The sequence below is a fragment of the Oryza sativa genome, chromosome 3 (assembly GCF_034140825.1).
Source record: "Oryza sativa Japonica Group chromosome 3, ASM3414082v1".
Taxonomy (NCBI): domain Eukaryota; kingdom Viridiplantae; phylum Streptophyta; class Magnoliopsida; order Poales; family Poaceae; genus Oryza; species Oryza sativa.
In genome coordinates this window covers 35336730-35355583 of record NC_089037.1, presented here as the reverse complement: position 1 = coordinate 35355583, position 18854 = coordinate 35336730, and the positions used below count along the sequence as shown (strand labels likewise).

Genomic DNA, 18854 nt, shown 5'->3' with positions numbered 1-18854 from the left:
GTTTTTTTTCCTAGCACTTTCATTTTTACACATAGATGTACACAGAAAATTGCATTGGGAAGGCACAACAACTCATAGGACCAGGAAATTTTGATGCGCAGTCACAATTCACAATTGTATACCGTCAGGACACAGTTTTGAGCTCCCAGTTTTTCCCAGGGTTACTCCAGAGAGCGATAATTTATGAAACTACTAGTGAGCAACAAGTCGATAAACATCAAATGTTCTTCCTACTTTAGGTTCAGCAATATATAGGATATATAAAAGGATAGGTTTCGGCTTAGCCATGCTTCGAGAGGATGCTCTCTGCGACGCTACGAGCGATGGGATGATAGAATTCATGCGCCTCTGAGAAGATCCTATGGGCAAGCATCTTCTCCTCCCCGGAGCATCGAGCCAGCGAGCTGTAGAGCGGGCGAAGGTACTTCATCCTCCCCACTTGCTTCAAGCATTTCTCAACCTCGTTGAAGTAGCATCTGCAGCCGGTGGGAATTGCAAGCTGGAGAAACGCGACTTTGACCTCGTAGTCACAGCTTTCTGATAGCTTGTACCGCTCATCGAGAGCAGTGACCTGTATAAGGAACAATGAATGGCCATGGAAGCAGTTAAGTTAAAGACATACAAATGTGTTACACACCAAGCTCCCACAGTATACCATGTAATAACAAAAATGGCAAATACTGACCACCAACAGTGTTGATTGAAAACTACAAATGATCGGCTAATAGCCCTGAACAACTCCCAAGCATAAATAGCTACAGATTTCCTTTCAACATCTTATAGTCAGTAGACAGCTTTCAACTTTCATTTGTACTCCAAAGATGACAGCCACAAATGATAGCCCATCTTTCATTGTAGATGCTCAATCAGGAAAAGCAGCGATGTGTTACTAATTAGTGATTAACTGATTATTGAGTCCAAAGATGATTTTCATGTATGTCACCATCTCTTCTGACAAGGCCCATGGTTATCATATGAACACTGAAATATTGGGTTGCAAAGTACACTGAAATGTACTAGGGCTGTAAATGCAATACTGATCTGTACCTGCAGATAGGAGAATGTCCAAACTACTGCTAGTCTGCCCCACCCTTCTATGATGGCAAAAAGTGTCCACCATGTCCATATAATGTCCCCCTCCGAACAAGTGATGTTTGAGCTAGAGACTGATTGACTATGCGATAAATCCATTCAATCCATTTCAAATCCAACTAATAAGCAGAACCTGGTTCTAGTATCGTTCATGAGTGAAGCATAATGCACTTAAGATTATGACTGCACACTTTTGCCACTTTGTACAGTGTAATTTACATCTGATTCAGGGTCCACTTTCCTCGGTAAACAAAAGTCTCCAGATTTAATTTTTTTTTGTGGCCAGCATTTCTTAAAAAGCATGACTATGACATGTAGGGGAATTCATAATTTGACAATGGATACACCATCATTGGTCTCAGGCCAGATGCACCTAACCAAACTTCATGCAACAGAACTAAGATCATATAAAGACTGGTAAATTAAACATGGATTATATGTCCGTAGAAGTATTGCTTAATACTATTGGCCTGATCCATATATGTAATAGTATAATAATAATATAAAGACAAAATCACAGCAGAATGTAAGGATAGTCCTTATTTTACAAACACATGGAAGCAGAAAACCCAACCATCTAAACTGATCAGCACGGGTGATGCAACATTCTGCTATGCTTGAGATTTGTGATTGGGTGAAATAGCAAATTGCAACCTACAAATCACTGGTGCTGAACTAAACCATCAAAGGGAACAGAGAAAATTCAATGTATAAGTCTACATGACAGGCAACCAATTTCAGTTTCAGCTTAGCTGATCTAGAAACCACAAAACCAGAACTAAACAGTGGGTAAGTAAAAATATGCAGTAAGCTTATACGAACATGGAACAAATCAACAATTATAGACTGGAGGTATGAAAAAGAAGTGTGAGAACTGAGAATAGACGAGAATTCATACCTGTGAAGCTTCAACATCTGTGGGTAAGTTTTCCAAGTAAAGTTCCCATTCCTGTCCACTCCAGTCTGCTACCTCATCTTCACTTGGAAGTTTTCCAGACTTAAACTCTGCAGCTAGGGAGCAAATCTTTTTATAAATAGCTGACTCTGGTTCCATGGCATCCGGAGGGATACCAGTCCCCTCGATCCACAGTTGAAGGTCAATTTGGTTTTCTATTCCAGGTACATTGGTTTTCAGGAATTCAAGGAATGTCTCTGTGTCTATCGACTTGAACTTAAATGTGGATATGTAATTCTTCAGGAATTCATCAAATGCAGGTCGACCAATCTAACAGGGGAAAAAGAATGAAACATCACGACAAGTCATGAAAAACTCATTGATTTTGATTAAAGAACGTTGCAAAACAGTTGAAACAAATAGTCGCAATTTTGCACTCACCTGACGCTCAATGCGCCAAAGGAATTGGAAGCCTTTCTCATAGGGAACTTCTGAGTACACATCATCAGGGTCAATCCCTGCCATCTTTGGCTTCAGCTTAGTATACTCCATGTTATCTTTAAACCTCTCCATCATTCTGTTCAAACCCCGCCATCCAATTCCCATGTTTAAGGCTGCCCGCTCCTCCCCTTGCACCACCTCAACAATCCTCCGCTCCGCATATGTTGTGAAACCCTGTGCGCGAAAACAATAGTATGGTTACATGACAGCAAGAGAGTTTTAGTTGAACGCGTGTGCCTCATTTCTAACAGTTGGGACAAAGAGGATGTCAAACTATTATAAAACACTTTTAGCTGAATGAAATTGCAAGTGAGGTAATCTGATGTAACTGAAAGTTATATCGCTTAAGGCATTCACCCTAAGTAATAGTTGGCATTGTAGCTTGGTGCCTTTTTTTTTTCTAATTGATGTTTTATACTAATCCTTGAGACCTTTGACCATGCAAAGTGTACCCCCAGGGTTTATGCACAGGTTAACAGGTAGTAGTGACAGAGTTCGTTCCAAATCATTTGTTCTACCCTATTGTTAAATTGGCATGTGAATGCAAAGTACATAGACACAATTTCAAATTTCACCGGCTTTAACAATCATCTAAGTACCTAAAAGCACATCTAGACGACAACTAGAACAAATGGAGGGTTCATCACTTCACCTCATTTAGCCAGAAATCTTCATTGGTCTTGTTAGTGATCAGGTTGCCAGTCCAGCTGTGCGCGAGCTCATGCGCCACCACTTGCGCCCCAGCAGCGTCCCCCTTGATCACCGTGGGCGTGAGGAACACCATTCTAGGGTTCTCCATGCCACCGTAGGGGAAACTGGGCGGCAACACCAGCAGATCAAACCTCTCCCACTCATACGGCCCAAACAGCGACTCCCCAACCTTGACCATCTCCTCGACGCCGGCGAACTCCCTCGCCGCCTCGTCGAGAACCTTGTCCCCTCCCTCGGCATACACCCGCGTCCTCGGGCCGAGGTCCCTGAACCCGATCCCGCCTGCGGCGAACGCGAAGAGGTAGGGCGGCACGGACTGCTCCATCTGGAACTCCTCCACGATGCGGCCCGGCGCGCACCACAGCGCGTCGTCGCAGGCGCCCCGGTGGTCGGAGGGCAGGGGGTCGCGGCGGGAGACGTGGCGCGCGGCGGCGACCGCGGAGAGCTGGGTGGGGACGTTGAGGAGGAGGTCGAAGGTGATGCGCGCGGCGGGGGTGTCGTGGCAGGGGAAGACGGAGCGGGCGTGGATGGACTGGCACTGGGAGAAGACGAAGGGGAGCGAGGAGGCGGTCTGCGGCGGCGAGAGCCACTGCAGCGCGGAGGCGGAGGGGGAGGTGGAGAAGGTGAGGAGGAAGGAGGTGGTGTCGGGGGGCAGGGTGAGCGTGAGGGCGGAGCCGAGGACGGGGTCGGCGGCGTCGGCGAGGGAGAAGGGGATGGGGGAGGGCGGGCCGGAGGCGGTGGAGGCGGAGTGGACGGCGAGGGCGCGGGTGTCGAGGAGGAGGTCGCCGGAGTGCGGGGCGGAGAGGGTGAGCAGCGCGGAGGCGTGGATGGTGGAGGCGGCGAAGTCGAGGTAGAAGGCGAGGGCGGCCTTGGCGGTGACCGGGTGGTCGCCGTCGGTGTACGAGTGGGGATCCACCGGCGGCATGGCTGAGCTGCAGCGGCGGAGGAGGAGGAGATCGGAGTGGAGGGTAGGGAGGGAGGGACAGGGTTTGGCTTTGGCCTGTGTGGATTTGGTCGAACTCGAATCGAGACAGGATTGAAAGAAGCAATGCAACACCTCTTCAGGGAAAAGGAGCTTCAAACCTCGAATTGAAAGAAGCAAATCACATGCTTAACTTTTTTTTTTAAAAAAAGAATACAGTACTCCATCCGTCCAGAATATAAGAAGATTTAGAGTTGACACGGCTATTAAGAAAGTATGAATAATTAAATGGTGAAAGATTGGGATTGGTTGAAAAGTGAAGGTAGGTGGGGAAATTAAATGGTGGAGGGTTGTGATTGGTTAAGAAAAAAATGTTAGTGGAGAAGTTGTTATATTTTAGGACAAATTAAAAATACTAAAAGTTATTATATTTTAGAATGGAGGAAGTACATTATTAACTTTTAAATTATATACTCACACTATATCTATATATAGTACATTATTAGTTTCTTTAATATACTAGTAGATTGATCGTAAGTAATGTGTATACGTTTTTTCTACGTGTCGGTCCGAGATCATACAACATATACTATACTCGCACTAAGTCAAAACAATATACTAATAGATTGATCGTAAGTTGTCAGGGTTATGGATACCACATATCTAATAATAGTTGACTAAATCTCGACAAGACCCACCACATACCATGTCTTATACGGAAACAACCTTCAGATATAGGAGGAGTTCCGCATAAGGAAGGATGAATAGAGTTATACATGGAAACGATAAGGACTACTCGGATGGTATCCATATTGGTTTCCCTAGTTCTACTTGGACAAGGGGACACCTATGGGTATAAATACAAGGCCCCCTAGGAGGAAGGGGGAGACAGAACAATAGATCAAGACACAAGATCAACATACAAGCCAACATACATCAAGACAAGACGCCGGATATCGACTTCAGAGATAGGCATGGCTGATCCCCTACGGTGCCTATGGCTACTGTCAGGAGAGATATAGCGTTGTCTCTGATCTTGCCGGATGCGGATTCGAGGAGGAAGACTACCCTGTTGTCGACTACGAGTCAAACCTTCAGATCGCCATGTCGACAACAGTTAGATAGGCTATCCCAAATATTGTACTGGTGTGATTATGGTGAATAAGAGCAATGACGGCTTCGGCCAACAGGATGTAGGGTTATTACCTGACAATTCAGGGGCCCGAACCTGTATAAAAATCCTCGTTTTCATCTCTTTTATCTAAGTCTCGCATATATCCTAGTACCAACGATCCCCGTACTATTCAAATACCGGAATCGCGACATCAAACGTCGACATAAGTAATGTGTACACGTTTTTCCTACGTGTTAGTCCGAGATCATACAACACATACTCGCACTAAGTCAAAAAGAAATAAGTGATACTTTCGTAATCCAAATTTGATCACCAAAAAAGAAACAAAAGGGAAAATGATCAGCGTGTAACGTTGAGAGGCCTTTTTTTCTCAATAGGATGCAATGTGCTTGGGCATAGAGATTGTTCACATTGTAGTAATTTTAGTCAAAATTACTACAAGATTGTCAAAATTTTAGTAATTTAATAATATTGCTAGGTTTTAGCAAGATTTCTTATGTATTTATCAAAGTTTAATAAAAAAAACTAAATGTTTGCGTACATTTAACAACTTTTTTAAAAATAGGATGGTTTGAAATGATGTCGATATGAGCAACCCATAATCGTGCGAGTGAGTACAACCTTGTAGTTCCTTCAATAATGGGAAGTTATTTGTTCTCCTTGATCTTGATACCCCTATTTTATGTGGTGATCGATATACGGAACACTTAATTTTTTTAAATAAGACGAATAATCAAACATCATATTAAAAAAAGGCAACGTCTCATCTATTTTAAAACTAAGATAGCATGTTTTGGTAAATAGGATATATTTTCAACTATCTCAAGATTTATTAATAGAAAATGTCTAAGTTTGAGCGTATGTAGTGTTGGGTGATAAGCATATATTGTCGACGTTTGATGTCGCGATTCCGGTATTTGCATGGTATGGGGATCGTTGGTACTAGGGTATACACGAGACTAAGGTAAAAGAGACGGAGATGGGGATTTTTATACAGGTTCGGGCCCCTCAATTGTCAGGTAATAACCCTACATCCTGTTGGCCGAAGCCGGTATTGCTCTTATTCACCATAATCACACCAGTACAATATTTGGGGTAGTCTATCTAACTGTTGTCGACATGGTGGTCTGAAGGTCTGACTCGTAGTCGACAACAGGGTAGTCTTCCTCCTCGAGTTCGTGCCCGGCGAGATCAGAGATAACGCTTTCTTCTCTCCTGACAGTATCCGGAGACACCGTAGGGGACTAGCTGTGCTTATCCCTGAAGTCGATATCCGGCGTCTTGTCTTGGCGTATGTTGGCTTGTATGTTGATCTATGTTCCGTGTATGTTGATTGTGATGGGTGTGTATTGTCCCTGTTGTCTGTTGATTGTGGTGGGTGTTGATTGTGTGGTCGTGCGTGTCCTCCCCTCTCCTCCTAGGGGGTCTTGTATTTATATCCATAGGTGTCCTCTTGTCCAAGTAGAACTAGGGAAACCAATATGGATATAATCCGAGTAGTCCTTGTCGTTTCCATGTAGAACTCTGGTTGTCTTTCCTTATTCGGAACTCCCTCCATATCCGAAGTCAGTTTCCGTATAGGACATGGTATGTGGTGGGTCCTGCCGAGATTTAGTTAACTACTATTAGGTATGTGGTATCCATAACCCTGACAGTAGCCCCCGACTTCAATGCAAATGAACGAATTCATATTCTCGACCGCAGACCATGGAGTAACTGTTATCGAGCTCAAGTGACCGTTCTCGGTGAGTTCAGAGATAACGTTAGACTTCCTTTATCAGCCTCGTGCGGGCACCTAAAGGGTTTGTCTGAGTCAATCTCTGACGTCAACCAAGAAAGTACAGAGCATACAACTAAGTCTCACGTCTTGCCGTAATCGAGAATTTGGATTGAAGTCAAGAAATTTTATCTCGGCGGGTACACCATCTCTTCATTCCGTATTCCTTGTCGAGATCCACCAAACCATTCTCGAGTGATCGAGAAGGCGTAGAGTCTGCGACGGAGCCTTGTCAACATTTGTCGTACTCGCCTTAGTCGATCTTGGTGTGGAACCATAGAGACATGGAGTCTTCGATAATGTCGAATAGAATTTTCCTAAAATCAATACTCAGAAAAGAATATTAGATAGAAATAGCCCCCGAGCGAATGCTCAAAGGGTGACATGTTATAATATGACAGACTAGTGAATTGAATGTACAGACCAGTGTTTTGTATATGAGCGTCTTCTCTCTTACCGACTCCGATCAGTCAGTTTGTAGAGTCATACACTCCCCCTAGCCCCCAGCCTTGTCGTCGGAGAATCGTTCTCGGATGATAAGGCTCTTGGACCTTTGACCTGCTTCGGTTGAACAAGCACTAATCCTAGCCCCCAGCCGTGAAGTTGGAAAACTCAATTTCCGATTACACGGCTTAGTTAATACGCACGGCGAGAACTCTTACACGATCAGATCTTATATGGTCTTTTATCTCTACAGGATCCGACAAGGCCTTATCGGCTCTGGGCGTCCCCAGCCGAAGTTTCCTTAGGTTCCTCGGAGGCCTTGTCAAGACGGCGTCAAGGGACAGTAGGATAGGTTTCAACGCTAGGTGTCATCGTGGTAAGGGATCTCTGGGTAAAACACTTGGCGATCTTGTGTACCTGATATCAACTTTGTTGGAGTAGAGGTAATGGGAGAATCGCTATACCTCTGGTCGGGGACTAGGTAGTAGTCGTAACTCAACCACTTGAAGTGGAAATAGTGGGAGAATCGCTACACCGCTGGTCGAGGACCTGGTGTAGTCTAAACCCGACCACTAGAAGTAAGGGTAGTGGGAGAATCGCTACACCGCTGGTCGAGAACCTGGTGTAGTCTAAACTCGACCACTAGAAGTAATTGTACGAGAGATCGCTACGATTGACTGGTTGAGAACTAGTGAGTAGGTGTCTCTCGATCATTTGAAGTCGTCTGAAGTCGTAGTGCAAGGACCGCTACTCTGCTGGTCGAAGACCAGTCATAGTCGTACCTCAACCGTCTAAAGTCATCTGAAATCGTGGTGCTAGGACCGCTACTCTGCTGCCGGTCAAAGACCAGTCGTAATCGTACCTTGACCATCTGAAGTTAAGGCGCGAGAGATTGCTATGATTTACTGGTTTGAGAACCAGTGAGCGAATAGAATTATCTCTCGAACGCCAATGGAAGTCGCGGTGTGAGAGATTGCTGCTGTCGAATGGTTCGGGAACCAGCGAGTTGAATTATCTCTCAAACGCCAATGGGAGTTACGGAGCGAGAGATTGCTACGTACTGGTTCGGGAACCAGCGAGCGAGCAGAATTATCTCTCGAACACCAATGGAAGCTGCAGTGCGAGAGATTGCTACGTACTAGTTCGGGAACCAGCGAGCGAGCAGAATTATCTCTCGAACACCAATGGAAGCTGCGGTGCGAGAGATTGCTACGTACTGGTTCGGGAACCAACGAGCGAGTAGAATTATCTCTCGGACACCAATGGAGGTCGCGGTGCGAGAGATTGCTACGCACTGGTTCGAGGATCAACGAATGTGTAGAATTATCTCTCGGACACCAATAGAGGTGTTGCGGTGCGAGAGATTGCTACGTACTAGTTCGAGGACCAGTGAACGTGTAGAATTATCTCTCGGACACCAATAGAGGTGCTGCGGTGTGAGAGATTGCTACGTACTGGTTCGAGGACCAGCGAACGTGTAGGATTATCTCTCGGACACCAATAGAGGTGCTGCGGTGCGAGAGATTGCTACGTACTAGTTCGAGAACCAGCGAGCGAGCAGAATTATCTCTCAAACACCAATGGAAGCTGTGGTGCGAGAGATTGCTACGTACTGGTTCGGGAACCAGCGAGCGAGTAGAATTATCTCTCGAACACCAATGGAAGCTGTGGTGCGAGAGATTGCTACGTACTGGTTCAAGAACCAGCGAGCGAGCAGAATTATCTCTCGAACACCAATGGAGGTTGCGGTGCGAGAGATTTCTACGCACTGGTTCGAGGACCAGTGAACGTGTAGAATTATCTCTCGGACACCAATAGAGGTGTTGCAGTGCGAGAGATTGCTACGTACTGGTTCGGGAACCAGCGAGTGAGTAGAATCATCTCTCAAACACCAATGGAAGTTTGCGGTGCGAGAGATTGCTACGTACTAGTTCGAGAACCAGCGAGCGAGTAGAATTATCTCTCGGACACCAATGGAGGTTGCGGTGCGAGAGATTGCTACGCACTGGTTCGAGGACCAGCGAACGTGTAGAATTATCTCTCGCACACCAATGGAGGTGCTAGAGTTGGTTTATTACATGTGCGTCTCATGTGGCCAGCATGACTCACACACCCAACTTGTAGCATATCCGGATGTCCGTTCACAATCATGTCGGGTGATCAAGCCGACGGCGTTCGCGAGGAATTATCCGTTAACAACCTTTTCTCGAGTAGTCCAGCCACGGCCGGTGCTATGAGATAGGTCGTCGGTCTTCGTTGGTAGGTTCGGCGCGACGACTCTGCATTTGTCGAGATCGTTCTCGATAATGCGGTGTACTCGACCACGACCTAATCGAGTGCTTAATTGTTCCTGAAAAATATTTTCTAGAAGGCAAGATATATAGCAGAGAATATCGAGTATGTAATCAAAAAACTGCATGGATCTTCTAGTATTATCAGGATATAACAAGCAGATGTAAATATCAGGCATTATGTAAACCGTAAACAAGCATGATTTATACAGAAGAGAACAGAGCGAGCCCCCAGCGTTAGACCGTAGTCGGTTTTACGTCGGAAACATTCGCGCAATAGATATTGTATAAAAAATATGCTCTAGGTAAACATAATAAATTATAGATCTGACAATGCTGTATGATCTGAATAGATACGATAAATTACGTATAAAATATTACGTACCTTTGTATATACATACCGGATGTATCTACGAAATTAGTAGATCAATTTAAAAAATCAATCTCATAATTACCTTTGTTTATGCCTGCTACAGTCGACAAGCATGTAGTAGAGTTGGACGTGATTACTTTGTTGGTCCTGAAAAACATGCCGACCTGTCATATGCTTACACGTGTGTGTTTGTGCACGTGACATGTCTAGGCCAATATGCTTTGTTGACCATCTCCGGGCAAAACACGTGATAGCACAAGTGCACTGGTACTCGGATGAATCCCGGCGGTGCGGCGTTGCATTGTGCTCGGCTTGGACATGGTGGCGTGTTGGATCTGGACTCGGTCAGCCGGTGCTTGCGCAGCAGCCATACCAGCTGATGTCGTAGGCGGAGGTCTTGGCAGTTGATTCTCCGCGGCGTTGATGTTGGATGATCTCGGTAGATCAAATTGTTGATGACGATGATTCCGATCTTGTCGGGGGACATACTCCGGTCAGGTTAGATCTTCCCACAGCGAAGTCGTCGAGTATCTTGTTGTCGAAGAATCTATCTTTTGAACTCATCTCGTCGAAATCCTAGAGCACCAAAGTCCCCTACCTGGCGCGCCACTATCGATGTTTGATGTCGCGATTCCGGTATTTGCATAGTATGGGGATCGTTGGTACTAGGGTATACGCGAGACTAAGGTAAAAGTGACAAAGACGGGGATTTTTATACAGGTTCGGGCCCCTCAATTGTCAGGTAATAACCCTATATCTTGTTGGCCGAAGCCGGTATTGCTCTTATTCACCATAATCACACCAGTACAATATTTGGGGTAGCCTATCTAACTGTTGTCGACATGGTGGTCTGAAGGTCTGACTCGTAGTCGACAACAGGGTAGTCTTCCTCCTCGAGTTCGTGCCCGGCGAGATCAGAGATAACGCTTTCGTCTCTCTTGACAGTATCCGGAGACACCGTAGGGGACTAGCCGTGCTTATCCCTGAAGTCGATATCCGGCGTCTTGTCTTGGCGTATGTTGGCTTGTATGTTGATCTATGTTCCGTGTATGTTGATTGTGATGGGTGTGTATTGTCCCTGTTATCTGTTGATTGTGGTGGGTGTTGATTGTGTGGTCGTGTGTGTCCTCCCCTCTCCTCCTAGGGGGTCTTGTATTTATATCCATAGGTGTCCTCTTGTCCAAGTAGAACTAGGGAAAACAATATGGATACAATCCGAGTAGTCCTTGTCGTTTTCATGTAGAACTCTGGTTGTCTTTCCTTATTCGGAACTCCCTCCATATCCGAAGTCAGTTTCCGTATAGGACATGGTATGTGGTGAGTCCTGCCGAGATTTAGTTAACTACTATTAGGTAGGTGGTATCCATAACCCTGACATATGTATTTATATTTTTTTTAAAAAAAAGATGAGACTGTACACGCATTTCCCTGTTTTAGTGTTTTATCATTATGGGGGTGCTCTCCTTCCGGTCCAAAGCAATGTTCTCTTTGTCGTCAAACAATCAAATTGATCTATTTAATCTCTTAATTATGAGATGCACTCCTTTGAGTTCAAATCAAATTGCTCTATATTATCTCTTTCTTAGAAGATGCTATCTTTTGTCCTTCACTTGTTAAAGAAAAAATACTAGGCCACTAGGGGGGTCAGCTTCATCTTCAAGGTCCCCCGAGCGTTATCTTTCCGAAAAGTTGTTCATGACATGGGTTAGATTTGTTTTATACGCACAACCGAAGGCCAAACAAGATGTACCTTTCCTCTCGTCGAATGGTACTCTTCTGGTTTTGTTTTCCTGTCTCGTGCAGACTTCAACACATTTGTCCAGTGAAAAAACAGCTCCTTCAGAAGAAGAACGAAAGTGTCAAGCTGCGAATTTCTTCATCCAGCACCCTGTTTCCCAAGATATCGACTCAGATTTGGTTTGATGAATTTGATCCAAGATGTTATTTTGCTCATATATTCTTAGAGATGGATCGTACACTAACTCACTGCACTGATAACTTGCTCCCTCTTGATAGTTTGCTTTTCCAGGATTACATTTTCTAGCTAATGCTAAGTTTGGGCAGCGGGATTTTTGAAAACACGTACGGAAATGAAAATCTCACATGAAACAGTTGGTTGGAGCATAGAAAAAACACAAGATTTTTAGAAGAAAAAGCTATACACGAAGGAAAAAATTTTAGCGTTTTAGCTGACAATAGGAATCGTTCAAAATTTCTATGAAACATATAATTCCATATAATTTTTAAAGGAATTATAGTGTCTCGATCCTTTGTTTCAAAGTAAATCATAGGGATTTTTTTCTACTGGATTCAAATTATTTAAAAAATCTTATATGTTTCCTTTGTTCTCATATGCATATCACGGTTAATACTCAAACCTTTTAATCTCTAAAATTTTGGGGTTTCCACCTAGCTTCATCCAGAACCTCGTATCTGACCACAAACAAGAACCGGCACGACAACCATTAGCGGACAAGAACCATTAGATTGTTAGAACATGTATGTAAGAATTTTATTTTTTATTTTTAAATATGCTATTTCGTTTTTTCCTCCAATATACTAAAAGCAAAGGTTAAAAATAAACTACAATAAAAAAAAACTTTAAAATCAACTTAAATTTAAATTTAGGACTAAAAAAATTAAAATTTAGCTAATAAGGGTCTGTTTAGTTCGTGAAAAGGAAATTTTTGGGTGTCACGTCGGACGTTTGACCGGATGTCGAAAGGAGTTTTCGTACACGAAAGAAAAAACTAATTTCATAACTTGTCTGGAAACCACGAGACGAATCTTTTGAGCCTAATTAATCCGTCATTAGCACATATGGGTTACTATAGCACTTATGGCTAATTATGGACTAATTAGGCTCAAAATATTCGTCTCGCGATTTCTCCTCTAACTACTGTTAACGACCAAATTTGGTAATATCAGCATCGGAAAAGGAGATTAGATCAAGGTGGAGTCGAAGGCGGAGATTGATCCGAGAACAGAGCAAGAATCGGCTGAAGTCCAGATTGGCTACGATTAGAATCGGCTGGGTCTGAGTCGGACTAGGTGAGCCGATGCGGCCGATTCTGACAGTATAATTTGATGTATGACATTGGGTTGAATTGAGGTGCTTCAAGATGATTGCCGCACATGGATAAAGTCCTGAGAAGGCAATTGTATCTATTAATTTGGATGTTTTATATAACTTCCTTAGAGATATGTTTGGGCAAAAGTCTGCCGCAAAGACTTATGGTATCTTAGAGTTTTTTAGAGATAGTGGTCGTGTCCGGTATGGACATATCTTGTAATTCTCGAGTATAAATAGACCCCGAGCCCTATGTAATTTTAGAACACACACGTTCAATATAATTTCGGTGCATCGCCACATTTTTGCTTTAGTTTTGTTTCGACGAGTTCTTGCTTTCGGGTTGAGCTGCATCGGTTTCGATCTTCAACAAGAGGTAATACTTGTTATGACGACTTGCGTTCTCGAGATTAGTGCTTCCATCTTTATAACACTCTAATCTTGTCTATATAATTCGTCAAGTTATCATATATCCTACATAATCTTTGGTAATATCGTCATCTAACCTACAATCGGCTAACATCTGTTAATAGAAGGCAACCAATTAGGTTAAATAGCGACATTGTCCTAGATTATATAAGATATCTACCACTTTATGAAACACCCAGCGGTTTGATTGTCTAGATATTGTTCTTCTTTTCATACTTAATGCTGCATCAGTTGAGTTTGATCTATTAAGTCGTGCTTAGAATATCAATCTCTAGCCTGTCCTCTGGTTGCCGATTAGGGTAGTATCGGAGTTTCAGCCGATCTTATTTGATTTAACCATATTCGATCTATATGCTTCAATGACATGTTAAATCCGCCCTTTATGTCAGGATCTTATTGCATTTAAGTATATTAAGCTTTTGTTTGGTATATGATATTTGTTTTGATATCTTTATATAAAGTAGTATCGGAGTATTAGCCGATACATGCTAGATCTATCTGATCGGCTATGCTATAAACATATATAATCTTGTTATTAATATATATTTCGATCTAAGTGATTTATACTGTCTCGGCATGATGACCGATCTATCCCAATCACTTGATTTAAGTATATATTAATATAAGAACTATATATCGTTAATATCTACAGCCGATCGAATAGATTTAGTTCCTTACTATCTATTTATAACCGCCGATCGATTCATATATGACATCGGCTCAAAGATAAATGATATGTCATCGGCACCCAGCCGATCGGCTATCATTTATAGATTTAACCACGAATTCTTTGTCTCTATTTCTTGTTGATTATAGGATCAAATCAACTGGCACGCTCATACATTCGAAGGCGAGCTTTGGACCTGCACTGGAGTTAAGCAGATCTCCCAGGCCTCGTGTTTTCTGTCAACAACTATGCAATTAGTTTTTTTAATTTATCTATATTTAATACTCCATGCATGTGTCTAAAGATTCGATATGATGTTTTTAGGAAAAAGTTTTTGGAACTAAACAGGGCCTAAGTACTCCCTCCGTCCCAAAATATAGCAATCTAGAACCAGATGGGATATATCCTAATACTACAAAGCTAGACATGTCCCCTATCCATATTCGTAGTAATATGATACGTCCCATCCGGTTTTAGGGTGTTATATTCTACTCTCTCCGTTTCACAATGTAAGACTTTCTAGCATTACCCATATTCATGTAGATGTTAATGAATCTAAACACATATATGCGTTTAGATTCATTAACATCTATATGATTATGGGTAATGCTAAAAAATCTTACATTGTGAAACGGAGGAAGTAGGACGGAGGGAGTATAAGGTAAAGGAAAAGACAAGGCTATTCGTTGGCATCTCGGAAGTCGAAAGCACACGAAGCAAGGCAAAGCATTTTAGGCCACAACCACAACGAAAACGCTTCGTATCGAGCGTCCGATACGAGACAAACTCCGGACGGTCGATGGGGCCCACCTTTCCCCCATCTTATCCTCTTCCTTCTCATCCCCAACCTCTCGTTTAACTTCTTCTCAGCGTCTCCACGCTGCACATGCGGCCGCGGTGTCATCAGCCGGTGCCGCCACCGCCGCCGCAGACGGCGGGGCTGCCGTCGCGGATGGCCGGATTCTGGCGCCGCCGGCGACGTTCGTTAGCGGCGTCGTGTGGCAGGCGCGGTGGCCGTGTTCCGGGCGGCACTGGTAATGGAGGCGCCGGGCGGCGTCAAACAGCGACGACCGCGCGCCGCTGTTCTTCACCTTCTCCCTGATGACGGATGGAAGAGGAAGCGTGGGGTGGTGCTCGTCGCCAGCGAGGACTACCATGCGCTCGAGCGGTGGCCGGTGCAGCAGTTCCGGCGGCGGGATGCGGTGAGCGCCGGCACCCACGTTGGCAGCAACGGGGCAGCACGACGGAAATGCTTGAGACGCCATCACCTGAGAGGGTTCTGAGCTCGGCGACGAAGGTGAGGAGGCTGCACACTACATGTTTTTTTGTTGCACATAGTGTGTTCCTAATGTTGCAATCCGTTTTTTCTGGATGTTTCTTAAATCGGTAATGGATGTTGCATTTAGTTTCTTCGGATGTTGCATATATTGGTTTTTTTTGTTGCAGACAACATTATCGAGTGTTGCATTCGATTGAAACATCTTCGATAAAGTGGTGAAACATTTTTTTTCGAGCGGTGAAACATTCAATGAAAGATGAAACATCGAGAAACAATTTTTGTTGAAACATTTTTTCCGAGCGGTGAAACATTGCAATATTCATTCAACATACTGTGAAACATCGTCTGGAGATTTTATGTTGAAACATTACAATATTCATTCAACATACAGTGAAACATCGTCCGGAAACGTCCAATGCGTAGCTTTCTCCTAACCACAACCGCTGCCGCCGTCATTGCGGCACACCGGATAGGAGGTGATCCGGATCGGAGCCAGTGCCATGGGACGGGCCGGGTATGTTCATGGGCAAATTTTTTACTGGCGGTGGGCTTGGTCTCAAAAGCCGAGTTTGACTGGTACTGTGCTCGCGTGGGCCACGGGCCACGGCCTCCACTCTTCTTGCCTCTCTCACTGTGCCCAAAACCAGATCAAAGCTACTGGTCTCACTCTCACGGTCTCACCTCAACATATGTTTTCCCTCTTGCCGCGATGGTCGCTCGAGTTGTTGATGCTATTGATCAGCTAGTTATTCCCCGGATAAAATCCTTTCCATTGACGCTGCACATATAAGAATTCTCACTACTAGTAGTACTACTACTAGTACTACTACAGTACTACCTAGCAGCATGGTACTAGTATAAAGTATGTGTCCTGGTATAGAATTACTACATGTGCAAATTGGCACTATGATGGTACAGTGCACGGGACGAATCGCCAAACCAGAACTAGCATAGGAGTAGCTAGATGCATGGTCAGCTAGGCATGGAGTATGGTCCTCCGATCCTAGGAGAGGTGATCATCGAGCACACATCGATCGATCCATCGATCTAGCACGTTTGTCTTGAGTTTTACTCCTACATGCACATGTCGTCCTCGGAATGAATAAGGTGGCTCCACGTACTACTACTCATCTCCCTTCTCCAACTCCAATCGATCCATGGCAATAATATCTGCACTGAAACGAACTGTCACCTGTTGTGTTGCTGCTGGTACGAGTAGTAGGACCAGCAATGAGCAAAATGGTACAGTACTACTCCTCCAATAGCTAACGCTACTAGTACTCGTGCTACAGCACTGGATGTCATGCCGGCCAACGACCAAAATGGTACAGTACCAGTGTACCACTTCCACCACAAATCAACAGCTACAGTATAGTATAGGCTGTATAGTCATGCATGGAAATCGTTGGATTAGGAGTACAATTAAGGGGGTCAAAAGGAGAAAGTCAGGGCTCGTTTAGTTGGAAAAAAAATTACCGTTGCATGTCACATCGGATATACGGATGTACATTTAAAATATTAAACGTAATCTAATAACAAAACAAATTACAGATTCCGCCAGAAAATTGCGAGACGAATTTATTAGGTATAATTAATCCGTCATTAGCAAATGTTTACTATAGCACCATACTATCAAATCATGACACAATTAGGCTTAAAAGATTTGTCTCGCAATTTCCTGGTGAATTGTGTAATTGGTTTTTTTTGTCTACATTTAATACTCTATACATGTGTCCAAACATTCGATGTGACAGCGTGAAAAATTTTGTTTGGGAACTAAACAGGCCCTCACTCTATCCATCCGAAAATAAACTAACTCTTACCTTCGTAAGTCGAGAAAATTTATTACTTCAATATCCCTTACGTACCAACTAATACTAGCATACAATATTTACATTAAATAAGGATATTGTGGGGTTTTTTTCTCTCCTTAAAATTACTTTGACATGCTAGGGTTCGAGATTTTGGGGGTATATTGGGAGTGAATCCAGAGGCCGGGATCAGCATGGAGAGACAGCACTGCTGAGCAACAAAGCAAGCATCCCAGCACAGCATCTGATTCCCCTGCCCATCCGATGAAACATTCGTTGCAGCGAAAAAACACAAAAGTCGTCGTCGTCGTCGTCGATGAAAAGGCACCGGATCGATCGAGGTATGATTGCATGGTGGTCATGGTCAAATGCTGCTTGGGCATATGCTGCTGCTAGCGGCGGGAGGGCCCCGGCCGGCCGTCGATCGACTGCAGTTGGAACAGCGGCCGTGAGAGCCACCTTTACCCACCACACCCATCCAGCGGCAAGGCAGGGGATCGACCCGGACAGACAGCCGCGGAAAAGGTTGCCGGCCGGTGAGCCATCAGCCATATGGACACCACCACCGTCTGTCACTCTCTCACTCTGTCATCAGTCTGTGTCACTCACACTGTCAGTCACTTGCCACTCCAAACAAGCATATGGAGTTCGGCCCTGTTTAAATACCACCTAAAATTTTTCATCATATCATATCAAACGTTTGAATTATTAAACACCTAAAGTATTAAATATAGGTTAAAAAAATAACTAATTATACAAATTACGACTAATTTGCGAGATAAATCTTTTAAGCCTAATTGCTCCAAGATTTGACAATGTGGTGATACAGTAAATATTTACTAATGATATATTAATTAGGCTTAATAAATTCGTCTCGGTTTACCGACGGATTCTATAATTATTTTTTTATTAATACCCAAATACTCTTATATGACATCTTATGTGACACGATAAAGCTTTACACTCCTGCGTCAAAAAACACCCCTGGTAGAAGTACTAGCAGAGTAATGTAGTGGTAGTAGTAGCATATGCACGGATCACCAAAAGAGGTGGATTTGCCAGCAGAGTGGTACACGTCTCCTGCAGCTGAGCTCGCCGTTGGACTGGACGCCCAGCTACTAGCCCTCGCCATTGTCGCGCGCCTCGGAAGTCGGGACCGAGTAGGAGTAGTGCGGGAATCCCATGCATGCATGCACGCGTAGCCGGAGGCCGGAGCATATGCCGAAGAGAAAGCCGGCCGGGGAGGAGGGCGCCGACGTCGACGCCGGCTGGCCGCAGTACTGTGGTTCTCTCCCCAGTCATTGGCCGATAAAAGCAGCGGCGAGCGAGAGCAGCATGCCTGGGATGGTTTTATTAACGCATGTTTAATTAAATATTAGTCATAAAAATAAGAGAATGGATAAATATAATTTTTACAAGTACTTTTTTTTATAAAAGATTTTCTTTTTAAAAATAAA

The 18854-nt window shown here is 44.0% G+C and overlaps 1 protein-coding gene across 1 annotated transcript; it reads right to left on the bottom strand.

Moving 5' to 3' along the window:
* Positions 1-51: 51 nt before the first annotated feature.
* Positions 52-4249, bottom strand: LOC4334583 (Epoxide hydrolase). Its single transcript, NM_001418944.1, has 4 exons — positions 3141-4249; positions 2429-2662; positions 1991-2317; positions 52-571 (listed from the first exon to the last, which is right to left on the bottom strand). The coding sequence occupies exons 1-4, from the start codon at positions 4122-4124 to the stop codon at positions 281-283; spliced, it is 1836 nt and encodes a 611-aa protein (NP_001405873.1). The 5' UTR covers positions 4125-4249; the 3' UTR covers positions 52-280.
* Between the last annotated feature and the right edge of the window lie 14605 nt (positions 4250-18854).